This window comes from Podarcis vaucheri, assembly GCF_965113315.1.
Source record: "Podarcis vaucheri genome assembly, chromosome: 6".
Taxonomy (NCBI): domain Eukaryota; kingdom Metazoa; phylum Chordata; class Lepidosauria; order Squamata; family Lacertidae; genus Podarcis; species Podarcis vaucheri.
The window spans coordinates 62,474,588-62,492,958 of record NC_138764.1 but is presented as its reverse complement, the minus strand read 5'-3'; the positions used below and the strand labels follow the sequence as shown (position 1 = coordinate 62,492,958).

Sequence of the window (18,371 nt, the reverse complement as noted above, 5' to 3'; positions counted from 1 at the left end):
CACAACTCTCCAGAATTCTCAGCATTGCCTCATGTGAGCCCCCAAACCCTGCACTGCACCCTACTTGGCACATGCCCATTGAAACTTGGGATTTGGATCCTCCCAATTGCAGGGCTCCCCAGCTTGCCCATGAGATTTTTCAGTAAGTCGCTGGAGACTTTATTGCTGCAAGGCATAAGGTGAACATGTAGCAACACAGACCAGGGCCTTCAGTAGTTCAGCTGCTAGCAATAATTACGCAGCTTGTAACCTTGTTCATTTAGGCATCATTTGCAGAAGCATTTGCTGTTGTGGCATTTAATACCCACTGCAATGATTGTTTGCTGTTTGAATTATATACATTCTATCTCTAGGAGTACATTTGCCTTTTTGTTTTCATTTTGGGAAGAGCCTGTAATGTAACAATACACCTCCCTTTGTGTGTGCAAATCAGAAACTACCGCCAGCAGAAAGTGGTTGTAACTGCAATCATTTATCCATGTCTTTTCAGCAAAAAACCTTGCCTTCTAAACAAATATACAGTGGTACCTCGGGTTACATACGCTTCAGGTTACAGACTCCGCTAACCCAGAAATATTACCTCAGGTTAAGAACTTTGCTTCAGGATGAGAACAGAAATCATGCAGCGGCGGCACAGTGGCAGCAGGAGGCCCCATTAGCTAAAGCGGTGCTTCAGGCTAAGAACAGTTTCAGGTTAAGAACAGACCTCCAGAACGAATTAACTACGCAACCTGAGGTACCACTGTATATGAGAGTTAGGTGACGTGTTGGTGTCCTTTCAATAAGTTTCTTATTATGCTGTCTTTTTCTCTTATACATGCACAGTAGTAGTTTCAAGGAGTGTCCCTTTATGTGTCTAAAGGGACACAAACCATGCTATCCTATGCATCTTTCTGCAGCAAAGTCCCACTGATTTTATTGTGAGCAGGCGTACAATTGTGCACATCCTTAATTAAAATAGAAGATCATGTTTGATGCAAGATTTTAATTCTCCCTTTCAACATATGAATGCCAGTCCCTAGTTTGTCTTTATGAGATTAGTTACCATGTGAAAACCTAAGTTTGAGAGCCACTGTGGTGTAGTGGTTAAGAGTGGTAGTCTCGTAATCTGGGAAACCGGGTTCACGTCTCCGCTCCTCCACATGCAGCTGCTGGGTGACCTTGGGCCAGTCACACTTCTTTGAAGTCTCTCAGCCCCACTCACCTCACAGAGTGTTTGCAGTGGGGGAGGAAGGGAAAGGAGAATGTTAGCCGCTTTGAGACTCCATAAAGGGAGTGAAATCCAATCCAAACTCTTCTTCTTCTCAGTAAGTCATACACTTTCCTGTTTCATGTACATTTTCTCATATGTAATCCTGTTTCACTATTTTGTTTTGTTTTGGAGAAGCAACACACACCAAGAGAATGCTTTAAAAAAACTGAAAAACAAATATTTAAAATTAAATGTATTACAGTGAAAATAACCTACATTGCTTATATATACGGGACTCCTGTGGCGCAGTGAGTCAGTGCATCTGGCTATTAACCAGAAGGTTGGTGGTTCAAGCCCATCCAGGGTTGGCTGTGGGCAGGATTCCTGCATTGAAGGGGGTTGGACAAGCTGACCCTTGCAGTCCCTTTCCAACTCTAAATCTTTGAAATCCTGCAGTGACACATCCTTTGGATTCATGGTCTCAAGACAAGCAACTGCTTTCACCACTTGCTTAAGTTTAGAAACGAAATTCTTCCACATACAGCCTAGCTCATCCTCTGCATAGCTGGGGGACAGATGAAATGGGATTGCTTTCCAACAGGGAAAATTTCAATCAGAGCAAATTTAGTACATCCACAAGGCAGGACTTGGTAGCTGCCATACTCAAGTAGCCGGACACAATTTAATTATGTGTGATTTACAGCTTGTCTATCCAAACAAGTATTGTAAGCCTTGGTGATGTACTCACTGGAACAGGTTTTGCATGAACCAAGACAAAACCTGATAGAGTTATTTGGGTCAGGTTAGGTCATGGGTTTGAGTGCTGTAATTTAGTACTGGAATGATCTCACTAGTACTACTGGAAAGAATCAAGGACATGTTTTGCCTACACAGTGGAGGACAGAAAATGGTTCACAGTGGAGGACAGAAAATGAGTGTCAACGTAAGCATCTTAGAAGAACCCAGACACTGGTGCAAGCTGAAGCCTTTATAGGTTTCAAATAGTCACTTATTTATGGAGGGTGGTCACAAAACAAGAAACACAGGGAGAACAGGCTGTAATCAGCCAAAAGCATAGGTGGCCTTCAGGGGGAAAAACGTCTTACATTAGCTGGAAGTACCAAGTCTCTGGACTCAGATTTCAGGGTGGGGGCAGCCTCTATTGACTACATCAGATTGGAGAATGCACTGGCAAGTTTGCATGCTTAGGAATGTTGTTTGAATGGCACTAAAATTGCACTCCTTGGTACTTTCTCCACAGGCCAAGAGAGTGATACCCCTATGCCTAGCAGTGTTAAATGTTACCATCCTGACAGTCATGTAGCTAGAGATGTGCAATATTTTTTCGGGGGACAGGACGGACCAGGATACTATAGAAGACAGAAAAAAACTGAATATATTTGTGTTTATACACTACAAACACGTTTTAACAAGTTAACAGAGGGGTAGAAAAAGAGACTTTGCATGGCTACATTTTTAAAGCTCATTTTATTTGATACTCTCTCCCGATCCTTCTAGGATTAAAAATACATTCAGGGGGCTTACTGATCCCAGATCCTAAGGGTTTAAATCACCAGGTTATAAGCCTCCAATACTAAGTTGATCACTGCATCAATAAAAATTCAAGATTTAGTTCACACTACCCTATGTTACACCCCTCCTCCGTAAGCCTACGATAGATACCCGATAGCACTGCTAGACAAAAAGCAAGATGCAGGTGCTGCCTGCTGCAGATAATAGCACTGCTCAGCAAGCCTGCCTTCCTGAGGAAACAACTAGCAGCACCATGAACACACCTGAAAACTCAGTGTCTCCAGTATACACAGACTTCCTGAGCACTAGCAGAACCTGGCACCCTCCTAGAAGAGATACAGCTGGGAGGGTCTTCATGGATCCCAATGCTGGGAAGCCCAGGATGTGATAAAATGTTGAGGGCGGGGAAAAGGAACGTGAAGATATGGCCAAGCAAGGGATAGGAGAATGGCAGTGCACTTGGGTGACGTGTTAAGATACCGTATGCCAACAGTGGTGACAGCCATTATCTTGCTCTGTGGAATCAGGAGGCCTTCCCAACATAAAACAGGTCCTTGCACTATGTTCTCCCAGCTTACGGATTCCAGGCAAAATGCAATGAAGACCCGCCAGACAACTAAGAGCCCCCCCCAGACAACCATTCAACTGATCAAGATCCCTTCCTTCCCCACCCATTCTCCCCAAGCCACAGCTTCACAAGTCAGTAAGATTGTTCCCGCAGCCTCCAATGATGTAGTCATCACCGTCATCATCTAGTCGGAAGAATCACTCGAATCCCAAATGAGAAAGTCTGAATAGTCAAAGTCCCTCTCCCTCTGCAACAGTGCAACAGTCAGAGCCCACTGAATGAAGTACATATCGTCATCATCTTCATCATCCGAGCTGTCAGATGGAGATGGGTTAAAGGCCTGCAATATAGGACACAAGAAAGAAGGCTTTTGGATGAAATCACACCACTGATCTGTCACGGAACAGGGAATGCACAGACACATTTCACTAGAAAAGCTAAAGGAATCATGCCTCTATATACTAAGTTTGTACTTATCCGCCGTCATGCTGGCAATTGAGTGCATATGCGCACACACACACAACATTGCAAGGCAACGCCTGAGGAGCCCTGAATGAATAGGTGGGGGAAGCAGCCAGCCAGGCTGCTTCCCATGCTCCCTGTCGTCGCTACCACCACTGGCAGCAGAGAGGAGAGTGAAGGGGAGAAAGTCTTTATCTCCTTCGTGAATGCCACCACCAACCTCCATCAATGGCGGCACTCTGGGGAACAGGCATGAAGGAAGGAGAGGGAAGGAAGGGCAGCAGCTGCAGCAAACCTGGTCTGAGTCAAGGCTGCAGATACGCTGTGAGTCCCCATAATCTGTGTTGTTGCTAAAACAGGCCTGGTGGAAGTGGGAAGGGGGCACGGCAGGATTAATGGGGGGCTCTTGAAGGGGGCTGGCGGGCGGCAAAGAGCTGTCAGTTTGTATGAGATGTACGCGTTGACAGGTGGGAGAGACATATGTGTGGCATCTGAGAGGGCTGGTGGAAGTAGGAGGAGAAAGGATTACATGGGGCTTATTGAACGGATGGTGGGAGTTGTAGTTCCAAAACAGCTGGAGACCCACGTTTGGGAAACCCTAGTCAAGAGGGATACCATGGAATAAGGGAAGGAAGTTGGGGGTTGGGAAGCAATGTGAGCAGGGGCAGTAGCCCCAAGTATGCCAGTTGAGAAGCACCAACTTAGCCTGCTGCTGTCATCTTCAACCCCCAGAAAACAAAGCTTGATGAACAGAAATGCCTAGGGCTGGACCAGCGACTACCGAGGCAGTTGCCTCTCAAGGCAGAGTGTGCGCATTTCCATGTTGCATCCCATAGGGATCCTAAGTATGGAGGGCTTTGGGAAGCAGAATATCTTAGGAAGGACACCCTACCTCTCAATGACTAGCTTATAATGGCTTGCCGTATCATGACTGCATCAATTTGTTACTTACAACAGTCCGCCGTCTCCGCCGTTCAGGCCTCTGTTGCGGCTTTGCAGCCGGAAGCCGACCTCCAGGCAGCTCATGAAGGTAGATGCACTCTGATTTAAAGGGGCAGTGACCATTGCTTCTGACAAAGAACTTGCACCTTATTTTGCTAGGGGAATAAAAATCATGAAATTAGGCCACAAGAGGCGTGAGTCTTTTCAGAAATCTGAATAAATATTGTAGATCAGACTTACTTAGCTTGGTTCCTCCACCCCCTCCACCCCTAGTCAGCACAGCTTTGGAGGCTGTAGTCCAAAACAGCTGAAGGGCAGCCAGTTGGGGAAGGCTGCTGCACATCAACATCAACCCAGAACTGAGGCTAGCTTTGGAGCTGAGAGCTGGGTGTGCAGGCAGAATCATGGGCATTACAGCAAGGCATACTTAACCATGAAGGGAACACCAAAGTGTATGCACATGGATTAAGTTATTCCACCCTTAATCAAGCCAGTCCAATTCCTATTTGGCTCTTAAGCAAATGACCAGAGTGAGAACACCAGTTTCATCTCACGAAGCCAGTCAGCAGCCTGGCATTCTCGGAGTTATTGCCAATGGTTTCAAGATTGGAGAACAAGGACCTAGATGCTTAGACATATTTAGTGACCTTTTTGTTGAAGTGACCTAGCTGCTTACCTGGTTCGTGCCTTGAAATTCTCAATCAGTTTTTCTTTCTCTTCTGAATCAGAAACCCAGTATTGGTTGGGGATGAAATAAGTTGAAGTGACTCTGCACTCTGGGCAGCCCCTGAGGAATGCACACAGAGAGGATATAATATACCCAGACAAACCCTAGAAGGGCAATCACTCTGCTTCTGGCCCAAAGCAATCTGCGTATCATAGAATCAAAGAATTGTAGAGTTGGAAGGGACCATGAGGTTCATCTTATATAATAATAATAATTTATTATTTATACCCCACCCATCTGCCTGAGTTTCTGCAGCCACTCTGGGCGGCTCCCAATCAAATATTAAAAACAGTACAGCAGTAAATATTAAAAACTTCCCTGATTAAAAACTTCCTTCAGATGTCTTTTCAAGATAGGATAGCTGCTTATTTCTTTGACATCTGATGGGAGGGCGTTCCACAGGGCAGGCGCCACTACCAAGAAGGCCCTCTGTCTGGTTCCCTGTAACCTCACTTCTCGCAATGAGGGAACCGCCAAAAGACCCTCGGCGCTGGATCTCAGTGTCTGGGCTGAACGATGGGGGTGGAGACACTCCTTCAGGTATACTGGGCCGAGGCCGTTTAGGGCTTTAAAGGTCAGCACCAACACTTTGAATTGTGCTCGGAAACGTACTGGGAGCCAATGCAGATCTCTCAGGACCAGTGTTATGTGGTCCCGGTTATCTTGTCCAACCCCCTGCAATGCAAGAATATGCAGAAGTCCTGTACGGAGATCAAACCTGCAACCTTTGCGTCATTAGAACCAAGCTCTAACCCAACTGCACTAACATCAGAACGCTTAGCAACATGGAAGCCTAACAGCAACCTCCTGGGGGTGCGGTCCAGAACAGCAGAGCCAGAAACCTCCTTGATAAAAAGTGCCTTCACAAAGGGGGTTAAAGCTACAAGTCCCAGCAAGCACGGCCAACGGACAGCGATGATGATGGTTGCTGTTTGTCGGCATCTGATGGGTCAAAGCATGGTTTCCCAAACTTGGGCCTCTTGTTGCTTTTGCAGAACAACTCCCATAATCCCTGACCACTGGTCCTGCTAGCTAGGAATTATGGGAGTTGTAGTCCAAAAACAGCTGGGGCCCCAATTGTGGGAGATCCCCGGCCAAAGGTTGCCAATACCCAGTCTACACACCTCAGACAGCAACCTGCCAGAAGACGCAGTTTACACACGCACAAGGCAAGCAATTGGGCCATGAAGAACTTACTTAATCACTGCATTGTGAAAGTCCCGGCTTTTTCTCCACTTTCGGATGCAGGTCACGCAGTAGGCATGGGAGCAGTTTGGAAGAATGCCAAACAAACGCTCCTGAGGCAAGGTCTTCTGAGAGATTTTGTCCATGCAGATTCCACACACCACATCCTCGCTTTTCTGCACCTCTGCAGAAGCAGCAGCTTCTGCCGCTTCTGAACCACCAACTGCCTGGGAAAGGAACACAACAGTTGGAGAATACAGTGGTACCTCGAGTTACAAACACTTCAGATTACAAACTCCGCTAACCTGGAAGAGTTACCTCGAGTTGAGAACTTTGACCCAGAATGAGAACGGAAATTGTGTGCCGGCGGCGCAGCAGCAGCAAGACGCCCCATTGGCGAAAGCACGCCTCTAGCTAAGAGCAGTTTCAGGTTAAGAACGGACCTCCGGAACGAATTAAGTTCGTAACTACAGGTGCCACTGTACTTTCTAAAACAGGTCCTGGAAGCCTTCTCCATGCCACTCCAGCTTCTCCGAAGTTCATCCACCTAAAATCTGCACTGGTTTCACACAGCTGGGTGCAACACCACCACACATGCCTAAACTTGATCTCCTATTAATCAATCTCATTTCAAAAGCTTGAAGTTATAAATTCCTGTCGTTGTGCAACCTGTTTCTTGGAAGCTCACACCAAAAGAGGTTTATGGGTGATGATATGACAGCCTTCACTAATCTGCTGGGGCTGATAAGAGTTGTAATCCAGAGCATCAGGAGGTCACCTGGTTGGCAGATGCTAAAAATCCGGGTGTGTTTCAAGCATCCCTCCCCTCTCGTCTCACCTCACATCTCCCAATACTTCTTTCCTGCTCTAACTGCATTCCAAAATCCCTCAGTCAGAGAGCTCAGGAGAATCCCACTGGTTTTTATTGAAATGGCAGTGTCTGTTCTCATCACTCTACATTTGCAGGCATCCCACCTACCTTTGGCTCTTCCGAGACCACAGACACAGGAGCAGGCTCCTTGGCTGATGCTTCTTCTGGCATCAGGGAAGTGGTGTCAAGTCTCTCTTCATGGGATGTGGAACCTGAGCAGCAGAGAAACAGCTAACTAGGACACTGCTGCCACCAGTCCAACTATTATTCTATCTAGTATATAAAAATACAAGGGCCCGCACAAACATTAGAATAAGAAGCTTACAATCTCCCCCATCACTTCTCTTAAAAAAGATGCAACATGTAAGGAAGAAAAGGGGAATGAGTTGGGGAAAGCTGGAATGAATAACCTTTAAAAGATGCCATTGGAAGAGTCCCTTCCTGTCTCCATCCATGCAGATACCAACTGATGATGACCTGGCTCCCTTTCCCCACCTCACAAACAAGAGGCCTTTCATTATAGCTGTACAGGAACTGGAGAATGAGCCAACGTGTCATGTTGGGTCCCTTGCTTTTTTTTAAAATTTTATTAACAGGCCAAACACATCACATTATCCAAATCACATTAGTTTCAAATTATACAGCCAAATTTAAATTTTGTTGGGGGTACCCATACATCAAGCTCCGCACGAGTCCAAAACTCCGAACGAGTCCAAACATCACTTATATTACTGCTTTAATTAGACAGTTCTATCCAGTTCAATCCAGATAGTCCTTTATGACTTTCTTTCTCTTCTTGTTGTTATCGTATATTCCTTTCTTTGCAATCTCTGATAATTTTCACAAGCAGATTGAAAACAGGCATCCTTTGTGTTGGTTTTGTACTGTCCAAAGATCATATCACTCAGGGACAGCCTCTGTTCAGCGCTTCCATAAAAAAAATTAATCTTCGGTCTGTCCTTTACTTTTCTCAGGCTTGCCAAATAAATCAAATGAGTCAGGAGGCTCTGTCAGGTCAAGTTTGCATTCCAACATTCCTTCTCTTTCGAATAATCCTGATTCTCCTCCCCCTGTCTTTCTTTCTCCGGCAAGCCTGTCTTGGCGAGAAGTCATTTTTTAACTGCGTCATGAAAATTTTCCTTTCTCACCGTTCACCAATCCTCTCTCCTGTTATAATCCATCCCACACAGTTCTTGAATTCCTGCTTGTGATTAATAAAAACGCAACGATCTTATTTCTATCTGGGGTGAAGGGTTATTAATATCACATCGTGCAAAGGGGAAAAAAGTTTTTTCCTCCACCCCCCCTTCATTCCAAACATGCAGTCTCCTAGTGGTGATTCATCAGAAGATTTACTTATCCATCCGTCACTCCCGGTCACAGAGATCCATTAATCAGCAGTCTTATCTCTCGAACATTACTTGATATATGTGCTTCAAGCTTCATTCCAATCCAATCGTATGTTTCCAATTATAATTCCGAGCTGAAGCTAACAAGCACGCACTAATTGGAATTGGCGTCAGGAAGATCTGACTTCACCGAGGGCTCGTGCCAAGTATTCGGCACCCCCATCTCTCTAATAATAATAATAATAATAATAATAATAATAATAATAATTTATTATTTGTACCCCACCCATCTGGCTGGGTTTCCCCAGCCACTCTGGGCGGCTTCCAACAAAGATGAAAAATACACTAAAATGTCACATATTAAAAACTTCCCTGAACAGGGCTGCCTTCAGATGTCTTCTGAATGTCAGGTAGTTGTTTATCACTTTGACATCTGATGGGAGAGCGTTCCACAGGGCGGGCGCCACTACCGAGAAGGCCCTCTTCCTGGTTCCCTGTAACTTGGCCTCTCGCAGTGAGGGAACCGCCAGAAGGCCCTCGGAGCTGGACCTCAGCGTCCGGGCAGAACTATGGGGGTGGAGACGCTCCTTCGGGTACCCTGGGCCGAGGCCATTTAGGGCTTTAAAGGTCAGCACCAACACTTTGAATTGTGCTCGGAAACATACTGGGAGCCAATGTAGGTCTTTCAAGACCGGTGTTATATGGTCTCGGCGGCCGCTCCCAGTCACCAGTCTAGCTGCCGCATTCTGGATTAGTTGTAGTTTCCGGGTCACCTTCAAAGGTAGCCCTACGTAGAGTGCATTGCAGTAGTCCAAGCGGGAGATAACCAGAGCATGCACCACTCTGGCGAGGCAGTCCGCAGGCAGATAGGGTCTCAGCCTACGTACCAGATGGAGCTGGTAAACAGCTGCCCTGGACACAGATTTGACCTGTGCCTCCATGGACAGCTGTGAGTCCAAAATGACTCCCAGGCTACGCACCTGGTCCTTCAGGGGCACAGTTACCCTATTCAGGACCAGGGAGTCCTCCACACCTGCCCGCCTCCTGTCCCCCAGAAACAGTACTTCTGTCTTGTCAGGATTCAACCTCAATCTGTTTGCCGCCATCCATCCTCCAGACACTCACACAGGACCTTCACTGGTTCTGATTTAAAAGAGAGGTAGAGCTGGGTATCATCCGCATACTGATGAACACCCAGCCCAAACCTCCTGATGATCTCTCCCAGTGGCTGCATGTAAATGTTGAAAAGCATGGGGGAGAGGACAGAACCCTGAGGCACCCCACAAGTGAGAGCCCAGGGGTCTGAACACTCATCCCCCACCACCACTTTCTGAACACGGCCCAGGAGGAAGGAGCGAAACCACTGTATGACAGTGCCCCCAGCTCCTCAAGACGGTCCAGAAGGATGTTATGGTTGATGGTATCAAACGCCGCTTAGAGATCCAGCAGAACTAGGAAACAGCTCTCACCTTTGTCCCTAGCCCACCGGAGATCATCAACCAGTGCGACCAAGGCAGTTTCAGTCCCATGATGAGGCCTGAATCCCAACTGGAAGGGATCCAAATGGTCCGCTTCTTCCAGGTGTGCCTGGAGTTGTTCAGCAACCACTCACTCAATCACCTTGCCCAAGAATGGAAGATTTGAGACTGGGCGATAATTGGCCATCGTGGCCGCATCTAAAGATGGTTTTTTAAGAAGCGGTTTAATAACCGCCTCTTTCAGCGGGTCTGGGAAGGCTCCCTCATGGAGGGAGGTGCATTGTGAACACCGCTGGCAAGGCAGGGCCCCCGTCTCCTGGGGGGGTAGGAAGACTGCATACTTCCCATAGCAGCCCCTTAATTACCTCGTATGGGTCAGAGAGATGTTATTGTCGGCCATCTTCCAACGCGCCACCTGGTGGCGCCCGTCATGTTGGGTCCCTTCCATGGCTGGGACTGGACAAAGTCATTCAAAATGGCGTCCTATCCAAACAGAAGCTTCTCACAGAAAAGTATGTTCCATGTAACTAGGATATTGGTTTAAGGACCCCAGATGCACTTCTCAAGACTGTGGGGCATGTGTGCGGAAATTCCTTCACGACTCCATTAGAACATTGCCAAATCAAAATCCCATTGTGTGTGTCTTAATAACAAAGTCATCTTGACAGAGAATTATGAGTTAGCAGTCAGATGACAAAGATTGTGAGAAGCAGGGTGGAGATAGGGAAGCAAGGGAATAGAACAGTTTTGCTCATGTGCCCCACTACAATGTCCATCCCCAGAAGCTACAACAAAGGCTGCAACAAGAACCCAAGCCCACAAAAACCAGCCTCTCCAGGAGCTTACCTGAAGCAGCCTGCCTGGGAACAAATTCTTTACTGAGGGCCCAGTTTGGAGGGTGCCAGGAAGGGATGGCTTTATCATCATCTTCATCCTCCTCCTCAAATGACATCCTCATGCTCCCAAAGTTCATCTGTAGCTGTGCCATGCCCGAGACAGCTGGTTCTGAGCCACGCCGGGCCGCTCCCCAACTCCTCACTGAAGCTTCTGGCAAGATGGCTGGCTCCGAGCCTCGGCGGTTCACCGTCAATCCACGCAGTCCATGGTAGGCAGCCTCTGAGCCACACCTGCTCAAGGGTGGTGCTTCCAGGACGTGCTGGTAGCTGAGAGATTGAATGCCAATAGTGTGTCATTCACAGCACAGGAGCAACTCATTCACAGCCCAGGAACAAAGTGTATCCTCTGGCCCAGAAAAACAAAAATTACCTCATTGCTCAAACAGGGAATAGATAAGACACACATCTCCCCCCGACACACACACATTCAAGGGAGCAGCTGGCCTTCCACAAGCAGCAAGACAGGCTGACTAGAACTCTGTGCACAATTTGGTATATAGCTGAACTCCATTTCCCCAGCATGGAGCAGACACTGGGAGGGATACCATGCTGGGATAATAAACACTATATATAAGGAAGAAGCCTCCATTTAAGCAGGTGCTTCACTGCCCAGTTAGCAGGGGGGATGGGAAGAGGGCTCTCCTCTGACCACGCCAATTCATTTTTATTACATAACCTCTTATATCTCTTCTCTCAAAATAGTTGCAGGGTTTTGTTTCCAATACTGAACAAACGTATCCCCACTGTTCCAATCAGGCTTTTCTCATAACCACCAAGACACAAGTATGAGAACTTAAAATTTCAATACAGTGGTACCTTGGGTTACAGACGCTTCGGGTTACACGTTTTCAGGTTACAGGCGCACCAAAACCCGTAAGTACCGGAATGGGTTACTTCCAGGTTCCAGCGCTCGCGCAGAAGCACTAAATCACACTTTGCACGTAAGCGCCGAATCGCGTCACGTGCGTGCGCAGACGTGGCGCTGCAGGTTGCGAACATGCCTCCTGCACAGATCACATTCGCAACCCGAGGTTCCACTGTATTCTCTACCAAACATTATTTTCCAATTCTCCTCTTGATGGCAATTCTTTCCCCTCCCCTGGGCTGAGACAAACATATTTGCAGTTTATTTTGTTATTTTGGAACCACAGCACTGAAGAATTCAAAAGAACATGAGGGGGGGAAATTTTTATGAACGTCTAGCAGTAATGACTGCAAAGCAATATCCAAGGGTGAGCGTTTTACCCATCTATGCCCTCTTCCCTTCCACCTACAAAGAGGTGGAAAACTGGATCTGGTTAGTGGGCTAGATCCCAATTTCCTGCACAGGTCAGGTTTGGCAGGTGGGTGGGGCTGCCCATGTGTCAATTACCTAATGTCAACAAGGAAATCAAGGCACAGTGCTTTTGAAAGCCCCACCCTTTTTATCCAGCTGCATCTGTACCTGGCCCACACTTGATGTAATATATTATGTCAGATAAGTGTGGCTTAGCCAAAAATGGGACAGGCAGGCCCAAAACGGAGGCCTCTCAGGCCTGCAGGCTAGAAGTTACACACTCCTGTTCTACACTATGAAGCCAATATAAGGTTCCTAGGGGAACTATATAAATTGCCATCACCTTCAACAATGCAGCCCCAAAGCTTTGTCTAATACAGCTTAGGTATCAGCCAGGAGAGACATGACCAACTCAGTAGACAGCTACTGTAAAATCATCACAGGGGAGGTGTTTCATTAAGAGTTCAGAGAGAGCCCTGTTCTCTGAACAGCTAGCAGTGACAGAAACCAAGAACTGAAGCCCATATGAGGGTGCTGATCCATCTGCTTCATTACCACTCTAGATAATCTGCTCCTCCACCTGTTTCTAATGTTGGCCCAGCAAAGTCACCACTTCCACAATCTCCACCCATCATGCAGCAGGTACCTTAGTATGAAGCATCTTCAACTTGGCCAATGCACCATGTGGTTTTACTGTACTTTTACTACCCATCCCAAAACATTTTTTTTATAATACTGCCTTATTGTATCAGACCAGAGATCTACCAAATCACCAAGCTTACAAGGAGGGCATAAGGTCTATGCCCAAGCTTCTGAATCTCATCTATTTACAATAATGCCACTGATAGCACTATCCTCAAGGACTTAGTTTGGTCTTTTCCATAGGCTTCTGCTACATCTAGTCAAGTCAATGTCTGTAGAACTAGAGACGGTAGAATAACATCTCCCCTCAAACTTTCCACAGGACCCAAGTGATCAGAATATTTACAGGTGGGCAATATAAGCACAGAGTTAAATTTCCTTCTCCCTATTGCATTTTTTGTGTAGTTCACAGCTTATTAAGCCTCCCCAGAATTTTATTTTTCCTTAAAGGCTTAACTTTGAGACTAGGACAACCAGTTCTAATGCATCCAAAAATATTGCATCATCAAGCTTCTAGTACCTTCAATCTAACAGATTTTTGCAGGAAGTGGGAAGAAGGAAGAGTGTGGTTTTGGGTTTGTTTACAAAACACAAAAAGAAAAGAAAACTAGCCCTTACCTGCAGCGGTCTCCATAATCACAAAACCCATTCTGGAAATATCTGCAGATCTGAGTAGACTTCCTATCATGGGAGAATCGGCAGTTCTGACCCCATCTGCAAGTCCCACGGGCAAAGTTCCTGAAAACGAAGTAAAAGCAGAATTGTAGTAAGAATCAGAGTTCAATCCTAAATGAGACCAAGAGACCAAAGTCCCAGTAAAATAAATATGCCAAATAGGAGATGCAAAAATCTTTCCGCTCTGGACTGGGGTTGAACAAAACACTTCCCAAAGAGATGAAAAGGAAATGATAAAGTCCCTAGCTCCTTAGAACAAATGACAGAAAGCAAAATATGCAGGCACCATTCAAAGCAAGAGCTTTGTGTGATATGTGACCTTGCTCCCCCACCTGTCAATATTTTCAGCCAACAAGTGAAGTCAGAACTGTGAATGGTGACTACTAGATAAACTTAGTCATACAAGCCAAAGGGAAGATACAAAATGGCTTCAAAATTGTTTATTTTGAAGCCATTTTTAGAACTTTCTAGGTGGCAGGATAGATATGTCACTCTATGGAGTTCTCTCAAAATTCATGTAATGAAGAAGGATTGCCATTTTGAAGAAACCTCCTGCTTCATTTTGAAGTTGTTTTGTCTTCTTAACCGACAGAGAAATTGATTGTCGCCTAGAGAAAATAATGGCAACATCCAGGATCTTAGTGTAGCTGGGACTGGGCAATAGCATGTCCACACAAAAGCAAAAGGCAGCAGCAAAGACTGAGCTCATTCTCTTCCTAACTCAGGATTAATTTCATACAAAATTTTCCCCAAGTATGTAAACATTAAATCTTTCTTTAGCATATTTATATTGCAGAGGGATAGGCATTGTCATAGAGAAAGTATGTATTATGTACTGATCGGTTGCCATTAGGGGAGAGCATGGTTCTTATGTCTTTAGGAACACTGACAGGCAGAATTTAAACAGATTAAGCTTTCTCTAGTATGAAAATACAATTATGGGGGAAAGCATTGTCTGTTCACACTGTCAGATGTGTCTTGTTCACAGCATTAGACACAGTTATATAAGCTTGGTGCCAAATGGTTCCTTAAACCAAGGTTAGGTAAAGGTAAAGGGACCCATGACCATTAGGTCCAGTCGTGGCCGACTCTGGGGTTGCAGCGCTCATCTCGCTTTATTGTCCGAGGGAGCTGGCATACAGCTTCCAGGTCATGTGGCCAGCATGACTAAGCCGCTTCTGGCGAACCAGAGCAGCACACGGAAACGCTGTTTACCTTCCCGCCGGAGTGGTACCTATTTATCTACTTGCACTTTGATGTGCTTTCGAACTGCTAGGTTGGCAGGAGCTGGGACCGAGCAACAGGTAAACCAAGGTTACAGTTGAAAAAATGGAATGTCTAGTTGCCACTTTGGGGTAAAATAAAGTCTTATTTTTCAAATGATGGAGTGACTGTACTTATCAGTTAAACATCTGGCTACCTTGATCTATGTTAAGAACATTGAGAACTTAAAAGTCACTTGATCCAGGGGCAATCCACATATATACAGGGTAAGTCTTTTTAAAGAGGCCCCGTGGAACATGTGTGCTTTGTATCCATGGGGCCTCTTTTAAATGACTCACCCTGTATACAGTGGTACCTCAGGTTACAGATGCTTCAAGTTACAGACTCCGCTAACCCAGAAATAGTACCTCGGGTTAAGAACTTTGCTTCAGGATGAGAACAGAAATTGTGCAGTGGTGGCGCAGCAGCAGCAGGAGGCCCCATTAGCTAAAGTGGTACTTCAGGTTAAGAACAGTTTCAGGTTAAGAGCAGATCTCCAGAACGAATTAAGTTCTTAACCCGAGGTACCACTGTATAGGCATATTCCTACCTCTTTTTCTTAATGGTGACACAGACCATTCATAACATAGGGATATTCTTCGCAACTGTGAGCAGGACAGTGGAGTGGTGCAAGTGAAGACAAGCTACAACAATTAACCCAAATGTGGCTCACTGCTCCTTCTACACAGAAAAAGTATTTGGTTCTTGAAATTCATTCTGATTGTGCAGATAAAATATAACGGAATTCTACAGGGTGTAGTATTAGTGTGTGAAAACAGTCCAGATTCAATGATCCCCAGGCATGCACCCCTAGAGGGTGGAGATGTCAGGTGCCCTCCTGGAGTCCAGGCATCTTCACTTGGTTGCAAGTGATCGACAGCCTGGTGCAAAATCCGCCTAGCTAATTTCAAAGACTACTTGCTTGTGATCCCAGACTTATTTTGGGGCCCTGCAAAAGATGATAGAAATTTGCATGTGGCACAAAGCACATAAAATTGTAGTGTAAACTTGTCATATTTCACAAGAGGAGCATAGAGCCCAATCCACACACAGTGTCCTGGGCCCAGAAAATCCTTTTGGCACCCCTGGCAGGTTGAATTATTTCCTGCCATCATCATACTATCTCCCATCCATCCTCAGACTACAATCAGGCAGCATTCTTTGAAATTCCTCTGTATGGCCAAGGTCAGGAAGAAATCATTACAATAGTCAGACAATCACATTTGCAATGTGTCCAGATTTGCTCAGATAAACCAAACCTCCAATGATAACTTTGTATATCTACAAGACGGGACAGGGATAGCATCTCAGCTTCACACCCAACAAAGGCATTAAGCAAATAGCTTGTATGGGCTTAGATTGCACACAATCGTAAGCCAGTATGAAACAACTACAGCTTACTTTATATGGTAAACCACCCTGTGCTCTTCAGATGAAGGGCAGTACAGTATAGAAATTTTAACAACAACAACAGGAATGAGCAGAGGGCTGGCTGCAGCAGCTTAAATGGTACCTGCCCCTTTCCACTCTTTTCTAAACTGGAAACAAACAAACTACAGTGCTGGCTTAGGGTAGGAACCGGTACTTGTAGTTTGTTTGAAGAAGCACAAACCATGAACCCCGGTTCTCACACATCACTAATCCAGAACTGTGGTTTGTTTTCCTCCAGCTCAGAAAATAGCAGTGTGGCAGGTGGGTTACCACCAGCTTACTGTTCGCTTGTGGCAAGTCAGTTTGTTTCAGACTACAGTTTACAGTTGTGCACAAATAGAATCGATGCCATTTTCAAAATAAGCTTTAATGTTTTAGGTGGGCAAGGGAAAGAGAATAAAGGGCAGATTAAGTTTTGTCTACACTGACTAGCAGTGACTCTCCATGGGGTACTTCCCAGCCCTAATGGAAAATGCCAGGAATTGAACCTGGGAACTTTTGTATACAAAGCAAATGTACCCTCCCTTTTGTGTGGAGACATTTGAAGTGGGCAAAGCGCTCTAAAGTGGGTGAGCAGGCAGAGTGCATGGTAACTGAAGAAGGGAACCATAAACCACCTAAAAACGAGGCATGCGATTTGCACCTAGTAGGCCCTCACTTCAGTAGGCACTGCCCAACACCAAGTCATATTTAAAAGCAGCAGAACAACTAGGGGTGCATATATTTCTTTTTAAAGCTACTAGAAGAAACTAGGTTTCCCATATATTGACCCAAGCCAGTAAAACTTCACTGGTATATAAACAGCACTGGAGTTGGTAAAACTAGCAAATCTTGCTCTATGAAGTTCCGAGTGTTATTTCAGACTCTGCCCTTGCTATGGAAGACTTTTTCTCTAGCCCCTTTCAAGGGGGCAGCATTTGCAAAAGTTTATTAGAAATTCTCAGTCCCTTGGCTAAGAGGCACCAGCCCTGGAAAGCTCCTTGCACAAAAGTTGCGAGCGCCCCCCGCCGCAAGGAACCTAGCCATTCAAAACATACCACTCCTTAGCTTGGTTTACTTAAAAGCAAATACACCCGGTAACGGCGCGCGCGCGTGCGCTTTCCCCTATCCTTTTACATACAAGACTAATGGGGAGGGGACCCTCTCGAAGTTTTTGCTGCCGAAAAGCAGGGCGTGATCATGTTGTTGTGCACGGCTTTGTTTCGGGCCACACTACAGCCACCGCCACGCCCTGAAAGTAGCAGCAACACTACTACGGGAAGGCCGGGAAGGAGTCCCCCCCCCACCACCATCTTTCCTCCACCACCACCCCTCTCCGACGGGGGTGCAAACCCAACCCATTTGCCCGATGCCGATAAAGGTCTCCGGAACTCCGAGGGCTGCAAAGCAAGCAAGCGCGATACAAGTTCTCGGTCGCTGGGGGAAGAAGATGCAAGTTAGCAGCGAGGTCGCCAAAGTTTGCCAGTCACTGGGAAGAAGCCGCTCAGCTGTCGAGCAAAACAACAGTGCTGCTGAATCACTTTCCTGCAATTCCGACTTCCTGTCCCAGCCACCTATATGGAAGCATACAGCCCAACAACCATGACGGAGGGAAAATTCCGCTTTGGAGCGCCGCTGCCGTCCGAGCGCACTTGGGGCCTGGCGCGCCTCTGTACGACGGGACGGAGCTCGAGGAGCCCAGCGACCCCTTTCCTGCACATTCTCTATACAGGTACCTGCAAGGGATCCTATGGGATCCAGGCCCTTTGGAAGCCCGGCGGCCGCTACCGCTACCACCACCGGCGCCGCCTTCTCCAACAGATAGCCACGGCTCCATCGGTGTCCCTTGCAGTCGGACCCAGAAACTCCGAAATGCAACCCGCCTCCTCTCCCTGCAGAAAT

The 18,371-nt window shown here is 46.4% G+C and overlaps 1 protein-coding gene across 1 annotated transcript; it reads right to left on the bottom strand.

The window, feature by feature from the left end:
* Positions 1 to 2,661: 2,661 nt before the first annotated feature.
* Positions 2,662 to 18,357, bottom strand: LOC309534603 (uncharacterized protein). Its single transcript, XM_082226877.1, has 8 exons — positions 18,206 to 18,357; positions 13,740 to 13,859; positions 11,154 to 11,470; positions 7,589 to 7,692; positions 6,622 to 6,836; positions 5,374 to 5,484; positions 4,708 to 4,852; positions 2,662 to 3,633 (listed from the first exon to the last, which is right to left on the bottom strand). The coding sequence occupies exons 1-8, from the start codon at positions 18,304 to 18,306 to the stop codon at positions 3,478 to 3,480; spliced, it is 1,269 nt and encodes a 422-aa protein (XP_082083003.1). The 5' UTR covers positions 18,307 to 18,357; the 3' UTR covers positions 2,662 to 3,477.
* Positions 18,358 to 18,371: the final 14 nt, after the last annotated feature.